This window comes from Babylonia areolata, chromosome 11 (assembly GCF_041734735.1).
Source record: "Babylonia areolata isolate BAREFJ2019XMU chromosome 11, ASM4173473v1, whole genome shotgun sequence".
In the NCBI taxonomy this organism is placed as follows: Eukaryota; Metazoa; Mollusca; class Gastropoda; order Neogastropoda; family Buccinidae; genus Babylonia; species Babylonia areolata.
This window is the reverse complement of record NC_134886.1, coordinates 10,350,040-10,370,981: the sequence shown is the minus strand read 5'-3', so window position 1 is coordinate 10,370,981 and position 20,942 is coordinate 10,350,040. Positions and strand designations below refer to the sequence as shown.

The following is a 20,942-nucleotide window of genomic DNA, read 5'->3' as shown; positions in this document are numbered from 1 at the left end:
CACTTGCTGCACATCACATAATTTTACCTTTGAGGTACAATCTAAGGTCTAGAGAGGGGCAACTACAAATCCCATGGTGGAGACCAAGAGCACATTTTCACTGGTAAAAAATGTGGATTTCTAGCTGGTGAAGAACATCTGCTTTGATGAATACATGCAGGGCCATGCCACTGAGAGACAAAAGGAGAGACTGAACGGGTGGCTCCTAATGCTGTTGTTCATGGATGTTTGTGACTCAGACTGCCATTAGATGTGGGTAAATAACACAGTTAGCAAAGCTTAGGATCTTTCTTTGGGTGGGGTGTGTATGCTGGTGACAAGCCAGAGAAGCATAAATACTGTCAAGTGTGTGTGGAACCTGGTGTGTAGGATCATAAATAACATCACTGTCATTTGATGTGAACATATTACATGTTCTTGTTTTCCTTATTGATTACTTTCATTATATGTACCAAAACAATAAATTAAAAAAATCCTACGAGTGTGTGACTGTGTGCATCATGAGTGTGTGCGTGTGCATGCATACTGTGTGTGCGTGTGACTATGCAAGCAACAAGAACAAAGTGAAGAGCAGGGAGAGGGAAACAGTGAAAACTGTAGCTGTACTAATTTCCCCCGTCAGACTTCCGTCTTCTATATGAGCAGCACCACAGAGCACTATCAAAGAGAAATCTTTCCACCCTTTTAATTCATAAAGGCAGAGGGACAAAAACAACACCCCACCCCCCACACCCCCCAAAAGTCTCCCATTTTTATCCCCCCCCCGGACGCCAAATGCCAATATGTTAGCTGTGGAAGAAGAAACTGAAAGGGTGAGAGGGGAGAAAGATCAAACACAAGATCAAAGGGAGAGAGGAGTGATTCCAGGTGACAGCCACCAGCCCAGAGAACAGCTGGGAGGAGGGGGTACAGGAGTGGACCAACATTTACCTCCCCTCCCCTAACCAACCCTCCACAGTCCACCAATCCTTTCAGCACAGTCAGTGAAGCGTGGACAAGGACATGGGACCACCAACAGTTTCTGTCATCGTCTTCCGCGTTGTGTTGAAGCAAAGAAAAGTGATGTGACCGGGTCCTACAATAAACGCATGGGGACCCCCTCCACAGCCCCAGGTCTTTCCAGCCCACCCTGTCTCGGTCCTAACAGATCTGTATCACCCAGGACCGGTGCTGTGTTAGCACTGGGGGCAGATCAGTGTCATAGTGTCCCCCACTCCCCTGCCTTTTGTTTCCGGACAACTATAGGATCACTATCACCAGTGTCAACAGCTTTACACAATCTGTCTTTAGTTCACATGTCTTTGTAATTAAAAAAAAAAAAAAAAATTTTAAAAGGAAAGAAAGGCACAGCAAGGAAAACAAACAAGAAAGATAGAAAAAGACTGGGAAAAATGCTGGAACTGTCAGTGATCTCATCAAACTGGAAAATGAGACAAATTTTAGGGGTTCAGGATGTAGAATGTCAGTACAAACTCTTGGACAAAAATATGATTTAAAATGAAATTCTGAAGAAATATGTGTAACAGTATCTTCAAAGTCTAAAACTAAGCCCACACGCTCTCTCATTATGGACCTGAAAATTGTACACTCATCCACCTTTGCAAGATTCCTGTCAAAGCACTGTTGTGAATATAGATATGCTGTGCGCAAGTGCAAATGCATTCTCTCTCTCTATTTCTCACGCACACAAGCACACACACACACAGAGTCTCTGACCACAAGCCTGAGAGAGAGAGAGAGATGGTGGTGGTAACCTGGATTACCATTAACAACCAAAGCAAACAGCAGGTGTGTGGGAAGGGGGGGGGGGGGTGTAGGGTCAGTGTGGACCTGGCACTGCAAGCTTTCCCTCCCTCCTGTCTGTGGTGTCCCGTGCCAGGCATGTGAAGCCAAACAGAGACCAGGGGGGTAACATGGCCTAATCCCTTGAAACCCCCATCAACAACACTGCCATAACCCCTTCTGTTCAGAGCATGGGGAGGGGTTTAAGGCAGTTCAGCTACCAGGGAGGTCGATTATTATTCTCCTACCTGTCAGTCTGGGGACTAGAAAAGAGAATTTGTCTACAATGAGGCCAACCCCTTTGGCTGGTATCAGTTACTGGCTGGATTAGCACTACGTCCACACCTGTCACCTGTCTTTCCTGTCACCTGTCTTTCTTCCTTCCTACTTCTGATACAATGGGGGTTTAAAAAATATTTTTTTAAAGTCCTCAGGCAATTCCTCCCCTCCAATACCCATTTAGAGATGACACCTCTAATATCTGTAATATTTCAACAACTAAAGACAGTTTCAAAACTTTATCAAAAGGAACCAACACATGAAAGGTGTGTAATTTGGCAAAAATTTCCTCAGCAATATCATATAACATTCAGTCTTACTGGCAAAGTGGTGACCCAGTAGACTAATGGGAGAACAAGAAGATAAAGTGACATAAACAGCAGCTTTAACATTCGAGTTACGGGCTTGGAAACAAACCAGGTGAATTAATGCTGCATCAAGTTATTGATAGTTAACCACCCTGGGAGACCCATGAAGCAGGGTAAGAGAGCTCAGTATGACTGGAACAGTGTGTAGGGGGGGATCCCCCTGCCTATCTCTGACACTCAATCAGTCAGTGCCAGAGGTCTAGAATGGTTGGCTTTCCCCAAGCCCTCAAGGATCCTTACCTCACTGGAAAAGAAAACCTCATCAATCTGCCATACCAAATTCGCCCTTCACTTCTTCCTCAGCTTGCTGAACCTGGGTACTTATACTAGCATGTGTGCGTGCGTGTTCATATGTGTGTGTATGTATGTACACATGTGTAAGGGTATGGGGGATTAGGAGAGTATATATATATATATATATATATATATATATATATATATATGTATATATTGGGAGGGAGGGAGGGGGGGAGGAAGGAGGAAAGACAGACAGAGAGAGAGAGAGACAGACAGACAGACAGATATAGTAAAGAACTGTCACATGAGACAGAGACTAGAGAGAAAGAAACAAAAAGGTTGCCTTCAAGAAATATGAAAGGCAGAGACTGGGGTACACAGAGAGACAGGACAGAGTGAAGGTGGCACTGGATAACAGGAAGCCAAGAGTGGAAACTGTAATCTGTATGCATGCGCATGTCTCTGAATGTGTGAACTACGTGTGAATTGTCTCTGTGCACCAGTCTCTGCTGATGCACAGGCATGTGTTCGCACAGAACACGCACATTAACAACAAGCATGACTGCATCATGAGTTATGTCAGTAACTGCTTTGGCAATCTATACAAGGCCTCACGAGCAAGGAGAAAAATATGCAGACTAGCTGCTCCTTTCCCTATATTCTGCTTCACAGGAATCTGTGAATGCATCAGTCACATCCAACAGATTGATCTGCATTCTTTTTGTGTGTTTATGTAAATAAGTCTTAGAGAGAATGGGTTCAACATTATGATAATAACAAAACAAAAAAAGCGTGCGGATTACACTTTAACAGTTATCTTTTTAATGCATTTTTTTTCTGATGAATAAAATCAATGGGTACATTATGTCTCAAGCTTGCTTTTAGAAACTACGAAGCATAGTGGATTTATGCCTCCCCCCTTTAACAAAAAAATCCAACATTTATGGTATTCAGTGAAAATAAAATCCTTGGGGCTTCTGATATCAGTCATCAGAGCTACTTTCAGAAATCTGTACCAGACACTGATGAAGATAAACCAGAAGCAAGGGTGTGAAGAAGCCAAGGCTGTCGAATGGGAAGTGCCAAAACTCCTCTTCTGTCATGATCAAAACTACAGTATAGACCAAAAAAATTATTTCTGTCAGCATTGGTGTGTCCCCAACATAAAAAAATATGTACACAGTCTGAGGCTATTCAGAATAGGAGAGGCCACTTTCTCGAAAATTATTTCCACGTTTCACTGAAATCCCCAGATATTAATGTATTAGAGCCCAAATGAGCACAACGTATCCAGAAGACTCCTGTTTTTGTCCTTTTTCTTTCTGGTTTGTGTGTGTGTTTTTTTCATGGGCTGTGTGTTACTGATACACGGGCCAAAAGAGAGATGAGACTTGTTCCTGGGTTAACTGGAAACCCAGCCACATCATACATAACCTGTTTGTCACTTTTTCCCCTCTGAAAAAAAAAAAAGAAATGAAAAAAGAAGAACTACTACTTCAACCCCTCCATACCTTTCTTTTGAAGCTTCACTTTCCTTCAGACAGAACAGAGTGAAGGCATAGGGATTAAATTTTCTGATTTTCCAGGTCAATGCGAGCATTCACCTATGTATGACTTCAGGAACTTCCATTATCTTATCAGCATGCATGTGAATCAAACTGTGCACAAAAACTGCATTTTTCATGTGCTTGAACAGGATATGGAAGTTTGCCATGTGAGGTAAGAATGGAATGTTTTTAAAAAATATATATACATTTGCAATATGATAATTGCAAAGTGCAAATTTGTCTTATGACTGCACCTGCTTCAAATATTTCTTCTTCTTTTTTTTTTTCTTCTTTTTTTAAAAATATGAACTGATTATGATTATGACTGTCTTGTGTATCAACTATGTGCCTTTAAACCAGAAGAGAAGTTATCCAGTTTTTGAAGATATACTGCATAAATTAGAATCAGATTATTCATATTATGAGTTTCATGGACTGTTGGAACAGGAAGTACCTAGCATGCACAGTACAGAACACAGTATATGACTACTTTATACGGAGGGGGTGGGGGAAAAATAAACCTCGGCATCCACATCCAAGTCTACATGCAGAAGCAATCACACATGCAAATTTCATACACAACTGGAAAAAACAAAAGATAAAAAGGAAAAAAGAACATAATAACTAACAGATAGATAGATAGAGAGAGACAGAGTGAGAGAGAGAGAGAGAGAGAGAGAGAGAGAGAGAGTGAGAGTGCAAGAAAAGACCAAGAAAGCACAAAAATGAGAAAGTGAGAGCAAGGGAGAAAGTAAGTTTGGAAGGGGAAATGTCCACTCACTTTCAACTTGACACCTCTCTGTGTTTTGAGGATAAGGTAGTGTGAGATGCCGGCACTGTTCTCGAACTTGGGCACGCGGACAGACAGGGCAAAGCAGCCTGGATGTGTGGTGCTGTCTCTGACGATGAAGGAACCCACCTCCTCTTGCTGCAGTATCTCCAGGGCGATCTCCCTGAACAACACATCATCAACACACATGCTGACACTCTGTCGGTCTGGTCCCCTCACCACAAGCCTCCAAAGTGACTGACTGAAACAACTGGAAGGCGCAAAGTGAAGTGCACATCTTCACCACAACCCTAACACTTACCTTCTTTGGTCATTTTGAAAATCTGTCCTTGTGTCTATGTCTTCTTGAGATGCAGTGAATGCTATTACCAAGACCTATGTATTTCCCAATGATGAAAAAAATACTTTAAAAATCCATACATCCAGAAGCAGAAGAGGTTCACCACCAAACTTTTCTTATTCATCATTATCCCATGGAAAATTAACTAAAGGAGAAGAGCTACACCAGGAAAAAACCCAATGAAAAACAGCATAAGACTGGTAGCAGTGGAAATTCCTGGTAGCAGCCTCAAGTACACCACCACAGGGCACAAAGAGGATGAATTACACTGAACTGGAACATGGAAATCCACCCACTTTCTCATGATACCATTACTAACACTAACTTGAAGCCTATCACCCAATAAGATCTAGGGTACTAATAGACTGGTCCTAAATGGCTCATCGCACTCACGACACTCCAGGTATATCCATCCCTCCACAGTTTTTTTACCCTTGTTAACCAACTAGCTGCCCCCCCCCAAAAAAAAAACAACAACAACAAACAAAAAAACCCCAAAAAAAAACCCCCCACACAAAAAAACCCCCCACACAAACAAACAAGAAAAACTTTACATCCTTGGTGGAGATAGACTGTCATCAGTCAACTCTGAAATAGCCCCCAACCCCCACCCCCTTGACAGGACTGCCAACAGGAGCATCAAGTGCCCAAGATGTGAAGTTTTCACAGGACACTGTTGAGTGAAGGGAACAATTTTCAGGCTGTCAAAAAAGTGGTGTCCAATTATCAGTCTGGAGGTTAACAGTGCTTGCCAGACTACTTTTTCATTGGTTGAGAAAGGTTAGGGGGTTTGGAGATGGGGGAAGAGTTTTTTTGTTGTTTTTTTTAAGGTTCATTTTTATTACTTATTGCCTGTGTGAATGGGTGTGGAGGATTGAGGGGTGGGGGGCAGGAGGGTGTAAAAGTGGAAAGGGGGTGGTGAGAGGGGTGTAGATATGTCTACTTCCATGACAGGTAATTTGTGTGTGTGTGTGTGTGTGTGTGTGTGCACGCGTGCGCGTGTGTGCATGTATTCATCTATATGCGAGTCTCTGAGTGTGTGTACATGTCTGCACATGAACACAAAACTGTCAGTCTGACATCATGATACCCTTCAGAGCATGAGGTGTGTTTTTTCAGTTAAAAGTACACATTACAAGTTATCATTTATACACTCATTTAATACTATACACTATATATATATATATACACAAAATAACTTGTCTAACAACTGAACAAGCATGTATATACATCCAATTTCATCAACAATACTACCTCTTCACAGTGAAATCAAAGTCCACATGCATTCCAACGCAGAAAAGACAAAAAAAGTACAATCTCAAGCTCAAGGTGAAAAAGAAAGAAGTGATATGCAGACAACAAATAATCTACAGAAAACTGCATAACATGAAGCAATAAAGCAGATGACAATGAAAACAATATAAAACAACAGGCACTACAACACCACAAAGCATCTAGATCCAAAGGACAGACTTTCTAGAGGGCAGGCACAAATTCAACGAGGGAAAAAAGCAGCACATCATAATTATCATATACAGAAATCAACCACAAAAGGTAAACAATTTCTAATGCGAGCTGTGGGAAGGCAGAAGGAGAAGCAGGGGCGGGTGAAAAGGAAACAGAGACTGAGAGAAAGAAAAAGAGAGAAAGAAAAGCATGGTGACAGGTGACAGGCCTGAAAGGGACTTGTGGAGGGGGTGAGGGGGGACACTACCTGGGTATTCCAGCCTGGTACCAGGAGGCCTGGCGGAGGGCCGGGTCCTCTATGTGACTGCGGTCCAGACACATCAGTGACTCCAGCCTGCAACACACACCACATACATTCTTGCTTTCTTTTTCTTTTTTTTTTTCTTTTTTTATACTTGCCATACACTCTTCCTGACCAGTCCTTGACTGTGTATGCTGGATAAGTTCATCAGACGTTCAACCAGCCCTCTATGTTGTTATCCAGAGAGCTCTGCTCTCTTTGCTGACGTCATGTCATTTGTAATAGAAGCTCTAGCTTAACTTTTTTTTCTTTTGAGAACTTCGCATTAAAGTTCCAAAAGCCATATTTCTTGTGCAATATGCCATTATCATATGGTTTTTAGAAGTATATGAGTTTTCATTACAGTACCCTCATGGACAGTACAGTATGACTGTGAAAATGTGAAAATATTAAGTACTAACAGCATGTATGCATTGTCACATCTTTAAAATGGAATATCTTCAGAACCAATCAAGATATTCACTTACTCTTTTTTTTTTCTTTTTCTTATAGTCTTCTTGTTTGCCAAAAATCACATTTAAGTCATTGTAATGAATATTTAAATTTTCACTGCCGCCACCTAGTAGGTTGCAGCAGCCCCCATGGCCGATGCCAGAAAACCTATGAACGCCTAAAAAATTGACTAATTTTGAAGTGCATTTTCTCAAATTTGATTTCATTTTGTGAAAAACTATCCAACTGAAATAATTATTTATTATCCATATTTTTAATTTTTATTGTGTTTGCTTTATGCAATGCGTGAATGATATTCTCCACCTTGATTCACATTCTTTGATATATAATCAGAATAAATTCTTTTGATTATATATCCAACATTTGTTGGATCAGAACACAACCTGAACTGATATCCCCAAGTTTTCCTGATGAAGGATGATGGGGGAGAGAGGATTAAAAACACCTGATATTTATCCATTATTTTCAAATGACCATCTTGTACTGGACAACATAAAATGGTTAGCAAAGTTCTCTGATACACTAAGAAGAGTTCTGGGTACCACACTTGAACCCATTTCAAACCTATCAGTGACAAGGAGACAAAACGTTCAGTAATGATATTCACACTGCTCTCTGTGTCAGTGTGTACACTGACTAGCTGAGATAAGTAGTGCCAGAGGAGAACCAATGTACTTCCTTGGAACCCAGTGAAATAGTTATGTTCTTCTTTTACACTGAAGTCAAACTTTAAGGTAATGGTCCACTGCTCTTGTCTTCTAAAATGCTAAGTTGAAAAAAAAAAAAAAAGTGAAAAAGGGCTGTGTTTTCAACTGCACCAGACAATGGAAGATTTGAGAATGGAAAATGTCTGGACTGGAAATGAACTCCACTTAAGTCCAATATCAAACAGTGAGATACAAAATGAACAAAATTCTGCAGATGATCATGTCCACTGATAGCACAACTTCATGAATGTTTCTCTTAAAGTCTTACCAACACAGAGAACAACCTTGATAAAAGAAAACCATATTCTCACACCCGTGTTTGTGGACATTCATTCACACTTACTGTCTCTTCTCTCCCATTGCCTTCATGCAAAATGTTTTCAACCCAAAGTTGGACACATTCGTAACTCATATGCTCCCTCCCCTCCTCCCTCTCTCGCACTCACACACACACTCTCTCTCTCCCCTCTCTCCAATATTCACACAGCTCCCATTAAAAGCACTTTGCAATACCACACAACCCCCCCTTTTCAAACCATGCTTTTCAGCCCCATGAATAGGTGATAATATGGCAATGAAGACCCACAGGGAAACCTGTGACATACAGGCAGACAGGGGCGGGGAGTGAGAGAAAAGAGGACACCACTGAGGGGAACAAAGAGGGAGAGGAGTGGAGGTAGGGGACCAGACATGCCAACAGACCTGCCACAGGATAAGAGAGGACTGGTTCTGAGGTACCTCCCCTCCTTTGTAGTCAAGGCAACCAGGTGGCTTTCAAGACTTTCCCAGGACTATAGTCTCTCTCTCTCTCCACTTCCCACCAACACATACACACCTGCCTACTAAGTGCACCTGACGGCTGTGTTCTCAATTCAAAACAGCTCTAAAAGGTTTGATGAAACAGGACCCAAGAGTTTGGACCATTGAAATCCCCCTTGCTTACCACTTACTGCTATAACTTCAAGCAGCATAAATGTCACTTCTTATGCCCTGCATAGTTTGGAGGGGCTCATTTTAATGCTCTCTGGGTTCAACACTGTTGACCTCAATCTCGTGTTTACATCATCTCTGACAGATAACAGGCTGGTGTTTCTTTTATTTCTGCTGAAGGGTGTTACCTGAATTTCTAGGGGGATAGATAAGAGTTATTCAGTACAAGCAGAATGGTATTTCAAGTCTCTGTTGCTAGAGTTTATGTTACTCTGGCTGAAAGGTTTGCTAAACTTCTGTGGAATTAAAAGAGTTAAATACAATACACATATGGAATGCCTTTTCTATCTTCTTTTCTTTCCAGAACTGTATCTCTCTGAATACATGAACAGATCCTGACAAACAGCATTGTTTCATGATAATTATGCTGCACAGGTCTTTCAGAACATGAGCTAGTCTTCTGACTTTGCCTGACTCAGCTGATTCTTCTTCTTCTCATTCACTGCTCACACTTGGATGATTAGTCTTTGAAATTAAAGTTCAAATGATTATTGCAGACTTTGCTGATTCGGAGGAAGCAGTAAAAGTTCTGACAAAGACAGCAGTACACATTGCTGTGAACTCTGGCTTGGAACCTCTTCAGCCAGATAAGGTATTGTTAGCTCAGTTCCAGGTAGGTATGTAATTCTATGTTGTTGTTTTTTTTCTTCTATTTCAAACACTAAATCTTTGGTATTAATACAGCCAGGCAGCCATCCATAAAAAATGTTTGATCTTACAATCTGTTGGCAAGACTGTGTGCAGATGTCAGTGACAAAGAAAGAACAAGAGCTGGTCGCACATGATGCCCTGAGGAACATCAGCAATACTCTTATCTCAGGATCTGACTTGGGTGTTGCTGACTGCTCTCCCCACCCACCCCATTCCACCCCTCTCTGATCATACAGTCATCCTCTCATACAATTCCCATGATGCATTTCATTCATGACTTCACAGTGCAGATGTTCAAAGAAAAATAATGTAACCCTGTTCTTGCTTTAAAAATATTTTAAAAATCAGAAACTGACACTCAACAGCAAACTCTTTTGCTCATCTCTCCCTCCCTCTCATTTTTCTTCAGGAAAGAACTTTGTTTTGTTTCAATGTTTGCTTTCACCATTCTCATTTGTTTATACTAATGTTTTGTTATGCAATGAAGGTATGCTGGTGTATTCACCTATGTCATAAGGACCTCATGACCAATGACATTAAAGTGCCAAAGTGTCAAAAAAAAAAGAAAAAAAAAGCCCCCCTCTCTCTCTCTCTCTCTCTCTCGCAGACCCTCAGTCTTGTCCCAGTAATGTACCTTTTCTTATGAACATCTAAGAGGTTACCTGTACCCTGTAATGCTCTCCAACCAGTGGGTTCCCCCTCTACCCTGCTGTTCCCAGCAGTCACCAGGTATAATGACTGACAGGTGAGTCATACCACTATGTACCTTCAATCCTTTTCTTTCTCCCTGGGGATCATATTCTCTGGAGGGTGCATTTGGGAGAGACAATAGCTCGCAAACAACCGTGAGCAGTGGGTTCAATGTCAAGATGAAAGGGTGTGTGGAGAGATTTTAACTCTTTGTGTGGCTTTAAAAGCATGCCCATAAAAAAACCCCGGCTTCCAAAGGCAATGAGCCAAAAGCTATGTGGATCGTTTTCATGATAATAAAATGTTACGACCATAAAGCTGTACGACAGTCTTCTGATCTTAGCAAGACTGAGAAAAAAAAAGTGTTCACACACAGATGTCTTCTTATGTGTGTCTTGTGTATCTGTCTAAATACAAGCTCTGTATGTCTTGTGTATTTGTTTAAATACAAACTCTTTTCAACAACTATTTCATGAAAACTTTGTCTGATTATCCTTGCAGTTAAAGAGAAAAAAATCTGCATCTTGACTTTAGCCAGCGAACTTTGCTTATTTGTTAGTTTACCTTATTCACACTAAGAAATCTGTTTTGTGCACCATGATTATCATTACTATCACTATCATCATTATTACAAACAATCAAAGCATTTATGGAAGGCCTTAACTTCATTCCTGATTTTCAAAAGAACAGATCTACCTTGGAATGAAGACGTTTGACAATGGACAACACTGTGCATTACACATTCCCCCATCCCCCTTACCCTTTATTACAAGCCACATCTGAAAGAAATCTATTGATCCCAATGGCTGTCCAATCCTCTACACGGATTTACTGAACAGTCAAGAAGTAAATACAGTCCCACTCCCATCCCAGATAGACCTCCGAAGTCCTGTCCCCCTCCACCCCACCCCCTCCTTTTTCCACTCATCGTTCCTCCACACAAGCGGCTATTGGCTTGCTGAATTCTTATGGTTGGTCCTGGAATGAATCCCAGTACCAGTCTGAAAGGCCGTTTTTCTGCTATTCACTGTTATTCCTTCTATAACTCTGCCGGGAAACATGAACGGGAGTGACACTCCCCACCCCACCCCCTCTCCCTGCCCCCTCCTCAACCCCCCCCCACTCCCCCGCCCCCCAAAATATTTTTACACCAGAAAGGAGCTTGTATAGCTTTCAGGTACAATAACAAAACCACTCTTTCTAAGCTGCGGGGTTCGAATGCAAAAGGAAGACCAAACAGTGGAGTTTAAACAGTACAATACTTTCTTTGAATGCATCGAGTGAAAAAGGTAATAAAAAAATTTAAAAAATTTAAAAAAATCCAAATTTACAAACAAAACCAATGCAACCCAAAGAGCAACTGTTTTAAGTATATCTTGATAAAGTAAGAGTGCAAAAACAGTCTGACTCAGTGATATCAAATCCGATAAGCATGTGCCTGACAAATTTCTCTCTCTCTCTCTCTGTCTGTCTCTCTGTCTGTTTCTCTCTCTCTCAGTATGTCCAATATACGAAGCACACACACACACACACACACACACACACACACACACACACACACACACACACACCATACAGACGAACGGTCATGGAGACAGACAGACAGACAGATGCTGAGTGACTGAGGTAGAGGGGCAGGAAAGCAGCGAGACCAGGCAGAGAAAGGGACAGAAAAAAGACAGACAGAACAGAAGCACTGTAAAACTGCTTACTTCGTCCATTCCCGCACGTGATGTGCCACCACTGTGTGAACCTCACTACTGCCTCCCCTCCTTCGCCCCCCTAATTCGGTCTGTCTGGGACCAGTGGGGACATCCGCACTATCCAAGTCTCTCCGCCCAGGTCTCCTCCCCTCCCTGAAGAACACGTCACCACTGTCCCGTACTCCACTCTTCTGGCTCTGTGCTGACTGTCTTGAAACGGCGCTCTTCTCTTCTCCGGGGCTCATGGTGTGACACCAGCACTGGCATCCGTTTGGCAAAGACCCGCGGGGCGTTGGCTGTGGTGCCGGCTGCCCCAACCCGGCAGTGGAGAATCCGGTATACCCCCGAACAACTGCGGGGATGGGAACATGATGCTCGCTGTTCTCAGTGTGTTGGTGTTCGATTCCTTCCACCACAACCATCTTCACTGGTGACGATGTCTGCCTTCTCTCTCCTTTCTCTCACGATCTCGTATCGAGTGTTGATGCTGGTTTTCTCAAGAGGCAGTCGTCACCTTCCTTGTTCTTCTCATAATATTTTTTGTTGGTTCTAGCAAGAGGTAGCAGATCTTTCCTTATCTCTTTCTCGAACACCAACTGTCGAGATCTTCGGCACAATGCTCACTGTTAGTATCACAACAATCGTAAACCAAACTGGTTATTTCCAACACAGGCCACGTTTTGAAAGACTAGTTTGTTTTCCACTGCTAAAATTCCGGGCTATGTTCCCAACTCGGGCATGCGTACTGAAATGTTGTGGTCTCAGTTGAAGTCCCGAACAATATCAAGATAGCTTCGTTTCACTGCACACACCAACTGTTAGTTCAGCACGTAAACAACAGGTGTAGGACCCACGCTCTTCACGGGGATGATGCTGATCAACGCTAATGGCACACACCTGAACACGCTGGTGAAGCAGGCAGATCAACGACAGAAGTACAACAACAAACTGGAAAACCAACAATCTCCACACACGCTAGTAGTACACACACCAACCGGGCTGCTATAGTCACAAGTAATCCTCAGAACATCCTTAAGCTAACTGGTCCACACGGAAAGCAGGGACGAGCTATATCTCCCGCGAATATCTGCTCCGAGTCCAAAATCTCTCTGCACTCTCTCACGGTTTGACAAGAAATGGCCATCCCCCAATGGCGTGGTGGGGTGTCTAACTCCACAATGTTATCCTCATACCCCCTGGGCCCCTCCCTCCTCTCCCCACCCGCCTTCACACACACTCATTATCTGCCCAGCCCCACGTTTTAAACGCCACTCGTGAACCCGAAGAGCCATAGTTGCTCAAACAGGTCTCTAGAATTTGGGAGGTGGTGGTTCACCATTGACCTACAGAGCAGCAGTTGAAGTTTACAAGCCCCTGTCTTTTGTTGCCAACTCCACACGAATGTGTGTAATGTCAACAGCAACCCGCCCCTCTTCAAGTACCTATAAATCTGAACTTCTAAAGCCAACCCCTCCAAACAGCCTCTCCCCGACCATTCCCCTCTGTCAACAATAAACAATCCACCCGCACCGCACCAACTATAACGGTGACTCTCCAACCAACTAGTGACTCTCGAAACTGGGTCGCGGTCATTTTCTAAGCCATAACTGGACCGCGGAGTGTCTCTAATTAACCCCTTTCAAGCCGTCAAAGGTGAGAGACGTCACAAAAGCCCCCAAAGTCTCCCGAGGTTCCTGGTCAATAGTAATGAGGTCTAAGTACCACCCCCGTAGCAGCGCTCCTCAAAAGAGGTCGTAGGCTGTTTGTTGTTAGCTGGCAGAACAAAGGGAAAGACGGCGAGGTGGGGGTATTCAGAGTGCCCATGACACGCCCCCTTGGGATGGTCCACAGCCACTGGGACAGCAACACTGATGACAGGACGGAACGCTGAAAGGTGACAAGTCCAATCGCCAAGGAGGTGACAAATCAACGTCGCCCGCAGCCCGTGTTCTCACCCGAACAACGAAAAACGTCAGTGCCATAATACTTTGTTTGCTGTCACTGCGCTGCCGACTGACCTGTATACTTTAACATACATGTCACTGGCAGTGCCATGGGTTAAAATTTAGGGTCGCTGTCTTTGTATTGACGGTGATTCGGTCACTGCGTAATGGGCGACAGTGGTGAGTCTCCTGAATGGGTGGCGTTTCGAAAAACCAGGCCTGAAGGCTGTCTCCTCAATTCTATTCGTTTGTCGTTCTGTTAAATGCGTCCTCCGTCATGATGTTTACTGCCACAGAGCTTGCCTAGGATAACTATTTGCGGTGACTCTTGTTGTTTGACGATTTTCGGTCGTTGCGCTAATGAGTGATAATGGGTCTCTCCCGCCTGTGTCCCCTTTTCCATCAAAGCCGCCGCCGACAGACGTGACGAACACTGAGGGTTCCTTTTTTTCAGTTTGTTCGTTCACGTTAAATGAGAGAGAGAGAGAGAGAGAGAGAGATTGTGTGTGTGTGTGTGTGTGTGTGTGTGTGTGTGTGTGTGTGTGTGTGTTGTGCCAGTGTGTGTGTGTGTGTGTGTGTGTGTGTGTGTGTGTTTCCATTAGGTGTTGATTCAGACTGAGCTCACTCTAGCTCTCTCTCCAGCGAATGCGAACTAAAATCAAGAACTTGAAGCCGATTTCCAACAAGTTTGCAAACTTTGCTGCACATAATGGCATATTAAAAAGCGCGTCTCTGTTGTTCTTTGTCTTCTCTCCTCCTCCTTCCTTGTGGTTGCTTTCAAGTTAAATGTCGACCCAGGAATAACTTAATAATAACAACAACTGCTAATGCTAAAAATAATTATATAACGTACTCCTCTATAGTACACAGTTCAGAGCTCTATATGCATATGGCCAAAGGGAGTAACCATCCTGGGAGAAACTGTGAGGGAGGGGAAGAACGAACATTCACTGACACCACCAGAACGGCAACACCTCAAGATAAGGGCAACGAGAATGCCACAGTTTATGGTGGGTGCCCGGGATTCGAACTCGCACCCTCGTGAATGTGAAATCGGAGCTAGCAACGACAGAGCAATGCAGGCACCTAACCTCCCCACCTCTTCCTATTATTATAGCCCCTCCCAATCTCTCCAGGCCACCCTTCCACTCCCCCAATTCTAAATTAGCCAGCAGGCACAAATAAAAACCAGGCAGCTGGGAGAGGTTGGGGTTTAGGGCGCCACAGGTACACTGGAGGATCTTGTGATAACCTCCCGATCAGTCTGTTGGGGAGAGTGTGCGTCACCACCAACACCACCAGTAGGGCAGGGCCGGGATTCCTGTGTGGTGACACCAACACCACGCTGAGCTACCATGCCTGGCTTACACTTTCAGGTAATCGTGGTTGGGGAGAAGGGTCGTGGTAGGGGTGGGCTGGTGGGGAGGACAGGAAGGAGGAGGGTGGGTGACAGAGGGGATTCGGATAGAGTTGTGGAGGACATCATTAACCAGCTTTCATTTTCCTACCTCCCTGTTGTTAATATCCCCTTTCCTCCATCCATCCTCGGTGGAATCAGAGGGGGGCGGGAGGTGTGTGTGTGTGTGTGGAGGGGGTGGGGGGGGGGGGGCGGTGGCCCTTTCTTTGGTGGTGCTGGTGTGGTTCTGAATCGCTTCCATGGCTAGTACTGTACTCTCAGTTCACGGGGTGGACGATGTGTATCCACATAAATTCTTCTTCTTCATATTTCACCATCATCATCATAAACGTTAATAGCATTATCTGTGATGTTTCGAGTACGCATTCCCCGCTGTTCTGATCGTCAATGCTCTGAGGTCGAAGTGGTTTCCGTGATGGCAGATATAAGATTTCCACCCTGTTTTATGCGCACAGGTCTTCCTTCCTTCCTTCACTTCCTTTCCTTCCCCCTCTTCTACCCCACCCTACCACCCCCTCCCCCTCCAATTGAATCCAATCCTCTTCTGGAGCTGGCAGGTGGGCAAACACTGAACCGCAGACGTGGTATCAGGTTAAACAAACGGAGCAGGACTGACACCCTATCACGCAAACACACTGATGATAACACTAACCACTTTGGTTAAGTTGTCGTTGCTGTTCATTCCGTTCAATCTGTGTGACTGTATTATTTGTGTAATTCTGATCGGTAAAATTCAACCGATGTGCGTATGTCTAATTGCCGAAGCGAATTAAAAACAAAGGTGAAAAAAATCGTCAAAAAGCCAGTACGTAATTCCGTATAATACAGAAATACTCCTACCCATGTCGATATGTGACAACTGCCCACCTCCTTTCTTTCCGCCCTCACTCAGCACATCCTGTTCATCTTCGCCTCCCCCCACCCTACCTGTACCCCATCCCCTTCCCCCCACCATGCTCCCTCCCCTCCCCCCGCCCTGTCAATGTCGTTGATCCCGCGATTTAAGTATTGATAAAGCATGCATTCTATGCGTGCCAGTGACGTGAGGAATTCACCCCACCAGTGATCTCACGCTCTCGTTTTGGAAACACAAACAGCCACGCCTCTGTGTGTCTGTCCGTAAATCTGTCTTCCTCCATCCTGTCTTCCTTTCTTTTTTTCTTTCTTCCTTCCCCATTTTTGTAAGAAACATCCGACTGCTTCATGGACGTTCAAAACTGGTGACTAAGCGTTTTGATTTGTTTCTGCACATGACACAGCGCGATATATATGTATCATTGTTATCACCATAAACAGCACTATTAGACTATATAAATACTTTATCATTATTATTTTATTTTTTATTTTCATTACGTTTTAAATATAATTCTTCCGTCCTGTTCCCACCCTTTATTCTGCCCTCCTCCTTCCAATCACCCCACCCCCTAAACCCCCGCAAACACCGAACAGAGACCACAGACCAACAAACTAATGAAGGAACTGGTATGGCAGGGGGCGAGTTGGGTAGACGGACAGCAATGCCATCACGCTTTCAATAGCAACGATGGTCGCCATGCAGATGGTACTATTAATAACGTCCATATGGTAACAACCACTCTCCCTCCCCTATTCCCCCTTGTCCTCCACGCCCCTCCCCTCCCTACCCCCTGCTCAACCCAGCAAGAAACATGTGATAAATGGAACAACACGATAGTGGAAGAGATAATCAGGTGCAGCAGGTAAACGATACACTAAAAACAGAAAGGAGGCATTTTATGTACGCCAGCGAGGTCTGGAATTCCTTCTCAATGACCTCACCCTCTCGTTTTAAAAACACAAACCACCCGAGTCAACGAGTCAACACGGCATGAGTCAATGAACAGATGTCCTCTTACATACCCAGGCAGGCCTTCATGCGCGAGAAGGTAAGCGCGCGCGCACACACACACACACACGCACTCTCTCTCTCTCACTGTCCCGTGCACGTGGGGGTGACATTTTTTTTTTTTTTTTTTTAAACAGCAACATCAACTCTCTCTCTCTCTCTCTGACTCTCTGTCGCGTGCACGTGAACGTAAAACATATATCTTTTTAAACAACAAACAAAAAAATTCACAACAAACCACAACGCCCTTCCCCATTCCCAAGGTATTACTTCAACAAGTAAGCCTATCACTTTGATGTTTTACTTTAAAAGAAGATGCCCTACCACGCTGAGCTATCACACTGGTCATGGCCCTCGAAAAATTCTTTCCGGATGGCCATGCACTGGTCCCACAGCAGGGAAACAGCGCTTCCCTGAGGAAAACAATGATCCTTCCCCACAGAGAAGTCGCTACAGTAAAGTGGAGTTTGACGACCCAATGACTGGCGCCCTGAAGTTCAAGGTGTTCAGGGCTTGGGTCTTGGAGATCCAAAGTCCACTCACAAAGTTGTCATTGTATTTTATATTTGTATTTCATTTTATCACAACAGATTTCTCTGTGTGAAATTCGGGCTGCTCTCCCCAGGGCATGTTGCTACCCTACAGCGCCACCCATTTTTTTGTATTTTTGTTCCTGTGTGCAGTTTTATTTGTTTTTCCTATCGAAGTGGATTTTTCTGCAGAATTTTGCCAGTAACAACCCTTTTGTTGCCGTGGGTTCTTTTACATGCGCTAAGTGAATGCTGCACACGGGACCTCGGTTTATTGTCACATCCGAATGACTAGGTCTAGTGGAGGTGGAGAAAATATCGGCGGCTGAGTCGTGATTTGAACCAGCTTGCTCAGATTCTCTCGCTTCCTAGGCGGACGCGTTACCTCTAGGCCATCACTCCACATTGTACAGTGAAGTCAAGCATGCATGAACAAATAATTTTTGTACGGCCTGCACTATCTGTTCTTTATGTTTTAAACTGCGTACAAACAGTTTTTGTAGGGCCTGCACCATTTGTCCCTTCTTTCATTGTCCATCTTACAAATTGAGCAATGTGCATGTATTCTTGCACTGACTTTTCAGACAAAAGATATGATGAAAAGGAGTAAAAACGGAACCTACAGCTCTACTTGTGTGTGTGTGTGTGTGTGTGTGTGTGTGTGTGTGTGTGTGTGTGTGTGTGTTTGTTTTGCTTAAAATTAACGTGTGTGTGTGTGTGTGTGTGTGTGTGTGTGTGTGTGTGTGTGTGTGTGTGTCTGTGTGTGTGTTGTGTGTGTGTGTGTGTGTGTGTGTGTGTGTTGTGTATTGTGTGTGGTGGGTGTGTGCACGTGCATGTGTGTGTGTGCATGCATGTATACATGTGTGTCCCAGTTCTTTGAACCTTTGATCAAGCAAGAATGATTATTTATTTCTAAAATATTTTTGGTGTATTCATATGGTTCTGTAAACAAATTTCATGTTCACAGAATTTATATTTGAACAGAACTCACAGAAACATATCCTTCTGAATGTTGCCTACCTTGTGTATAATGTGTCTTGAATATTGAACTGTTTATGACAAATACTTCAACTGTCCTTAAAAAAGTATTTAAAAAAGAATCCCAACATATCAGCATTCCACCATAGCAGGAACCAAACTGATTTTATCGAGTGCAGCTAGTGAGTCATACACATTCATCCCACCCCTCAGACCATAAAAAAGCACCCAAAAAACCAGCTCACTGATGACGCATCACAATTCAGATTTTTATGTACCCGGCCACCAATTGAACACATTCCAGGCAGCTCCAGAGCATTTGTCCTCTCTCACACCAACACTTTGAAAGCCATGATTACAGTACAGCCTGACAAAACTCTTTTCCCTCATCATCCACCTCTTCCTCCTCCCCTCCACATGGTGCTAATCACACAAGAATGTGGCCCCAGCTCTCTCTCTCCAATTAACTGTCACCAAATCCTAGCAAAGAATCCACCCTAAAAAGCCTTAGACCTGTTTGGTCCAGAGAGTTTTCTGTTCCATGTAAAGACATGTTGGGGTGTAAAGCTATGTAATGAAAATCGGCTGTATCAAATGCTCTTGAAATCTTTTTCAGTAAAGAGAATAGCATTTGCCAATTAAAAATGAGCACAAAAAACAAACAAATACAAAAATATAATACTGAATAAACAACAAACAAGAAACAACAAATGATATGTGACTTCAAAATACTGCTGGTAAAATTATATGATCAAGAAATAAACTTCAGAAGATAATAAATTTCAATAATGAATTTTTTTTTTTTTTAAAGAAGCTACCTCTTTTTTTTTCTTTTTTTTTACATTTTAATTTATCCATCCATAGAAAATTATCTTGCTCACACTACCTCACTGCTATGCATACACAAAATTGCCAGTCCACAACTGTTATCACATGTAAATTGGCCTGCAAGATTAAGGAGAAAATCCACTGCATACACACAAATTCAAACACAAACGCAAGCACACATAATCCATCAGTTCCAAAATACATACATATCTTCTCAAATGAAATTATGGAAAAAAAAGAGGTAATTTCACAATTCTGCACACCACTAAAGTGGAATTTTTACAATACATCCTACAAATATGATTTTAACACGCAAACAACATATCCTAAAAATGAAATTTTAACACACGAGCCAAAAAGGTAAACTCATTGAAATCAATTTCGCACATAGGAAATTGCAGGGAAGATATAAAAAAAAAAATAAATAAAAATAAAAAAAGAAGAAGAAAAAAAAAGATGAAACTCAGGAATGACAAACATCCCCTACAGAGAGCGTCAGCCAAGATCTGTCTTCACCATCTACAATCCTTCTGCCCCCGGGCCTTCTACCCCCTCCCCTAAACCTCTCCATCGCCTGTCTACACCTTCCTCCATACCCCTCTTCCTCCTCTCACTCTCATATACACATACATATTTACTCACATGCATGAACACTTGCGCACACGCACACACACTCAGACACGTAAGACCCACACATGCACATGTAAACCATATCAAAGACTGTCTGTACAACCCCCCCCCCCACCCCCCCGCCCGCCGCCCACCCCCCCCCCCCCCACACACACACATATATATATATATATATATATATATATATATATATATATATATATATGTATTCTGAACCAACAAACTTTCCATTCATTCTTGGCTGTGAACAGTGAACATTACTGAGTGTCCCTTTTCTCTTTTTCTGACTGTCCCACCATCCTTCAGTCTCTCTTCTCTGTGTGTGTGTGTGTGTGTGTGTGTGTGTGTGTGTGTGTGTGTGTGTGTGTGTGTGTGTGTGTGTATGTGTGTGTGTGTTCAAGTACAGGAATGCATGCATACACTGAGAGCAAGTGTTTTGATGTATGT

General features: G+C 43.2%; 1 protein-coding gene across 1 annotated transcript in view; it reads right to left on the bottom strand.

The window, feature by feature from the left end:
* The window catches only part of LOC143287506 (uncharacterized), a 146,028-nt gene that overhangs the window by 8,580 nt on the left and 116,506 nt on the right, over positions 1-20,942 (bottom strand). The window contains exons 9-10 of the mRNA XM_076595540.1: positions 7,058-7,144; positions 4,995-5,166 (exon numbers count right to left, since the gene is read on the bottom strand). Of these exons, the coding sequence (XP_076451655.1) occupies positions 4,995-5,166; positions 7,058-7,144 (259 nt within the window). The remainder of the gene's footprint in view (positions 1-4,994; positions 5,167-7,057; positions 7,145-20,942) is intronic.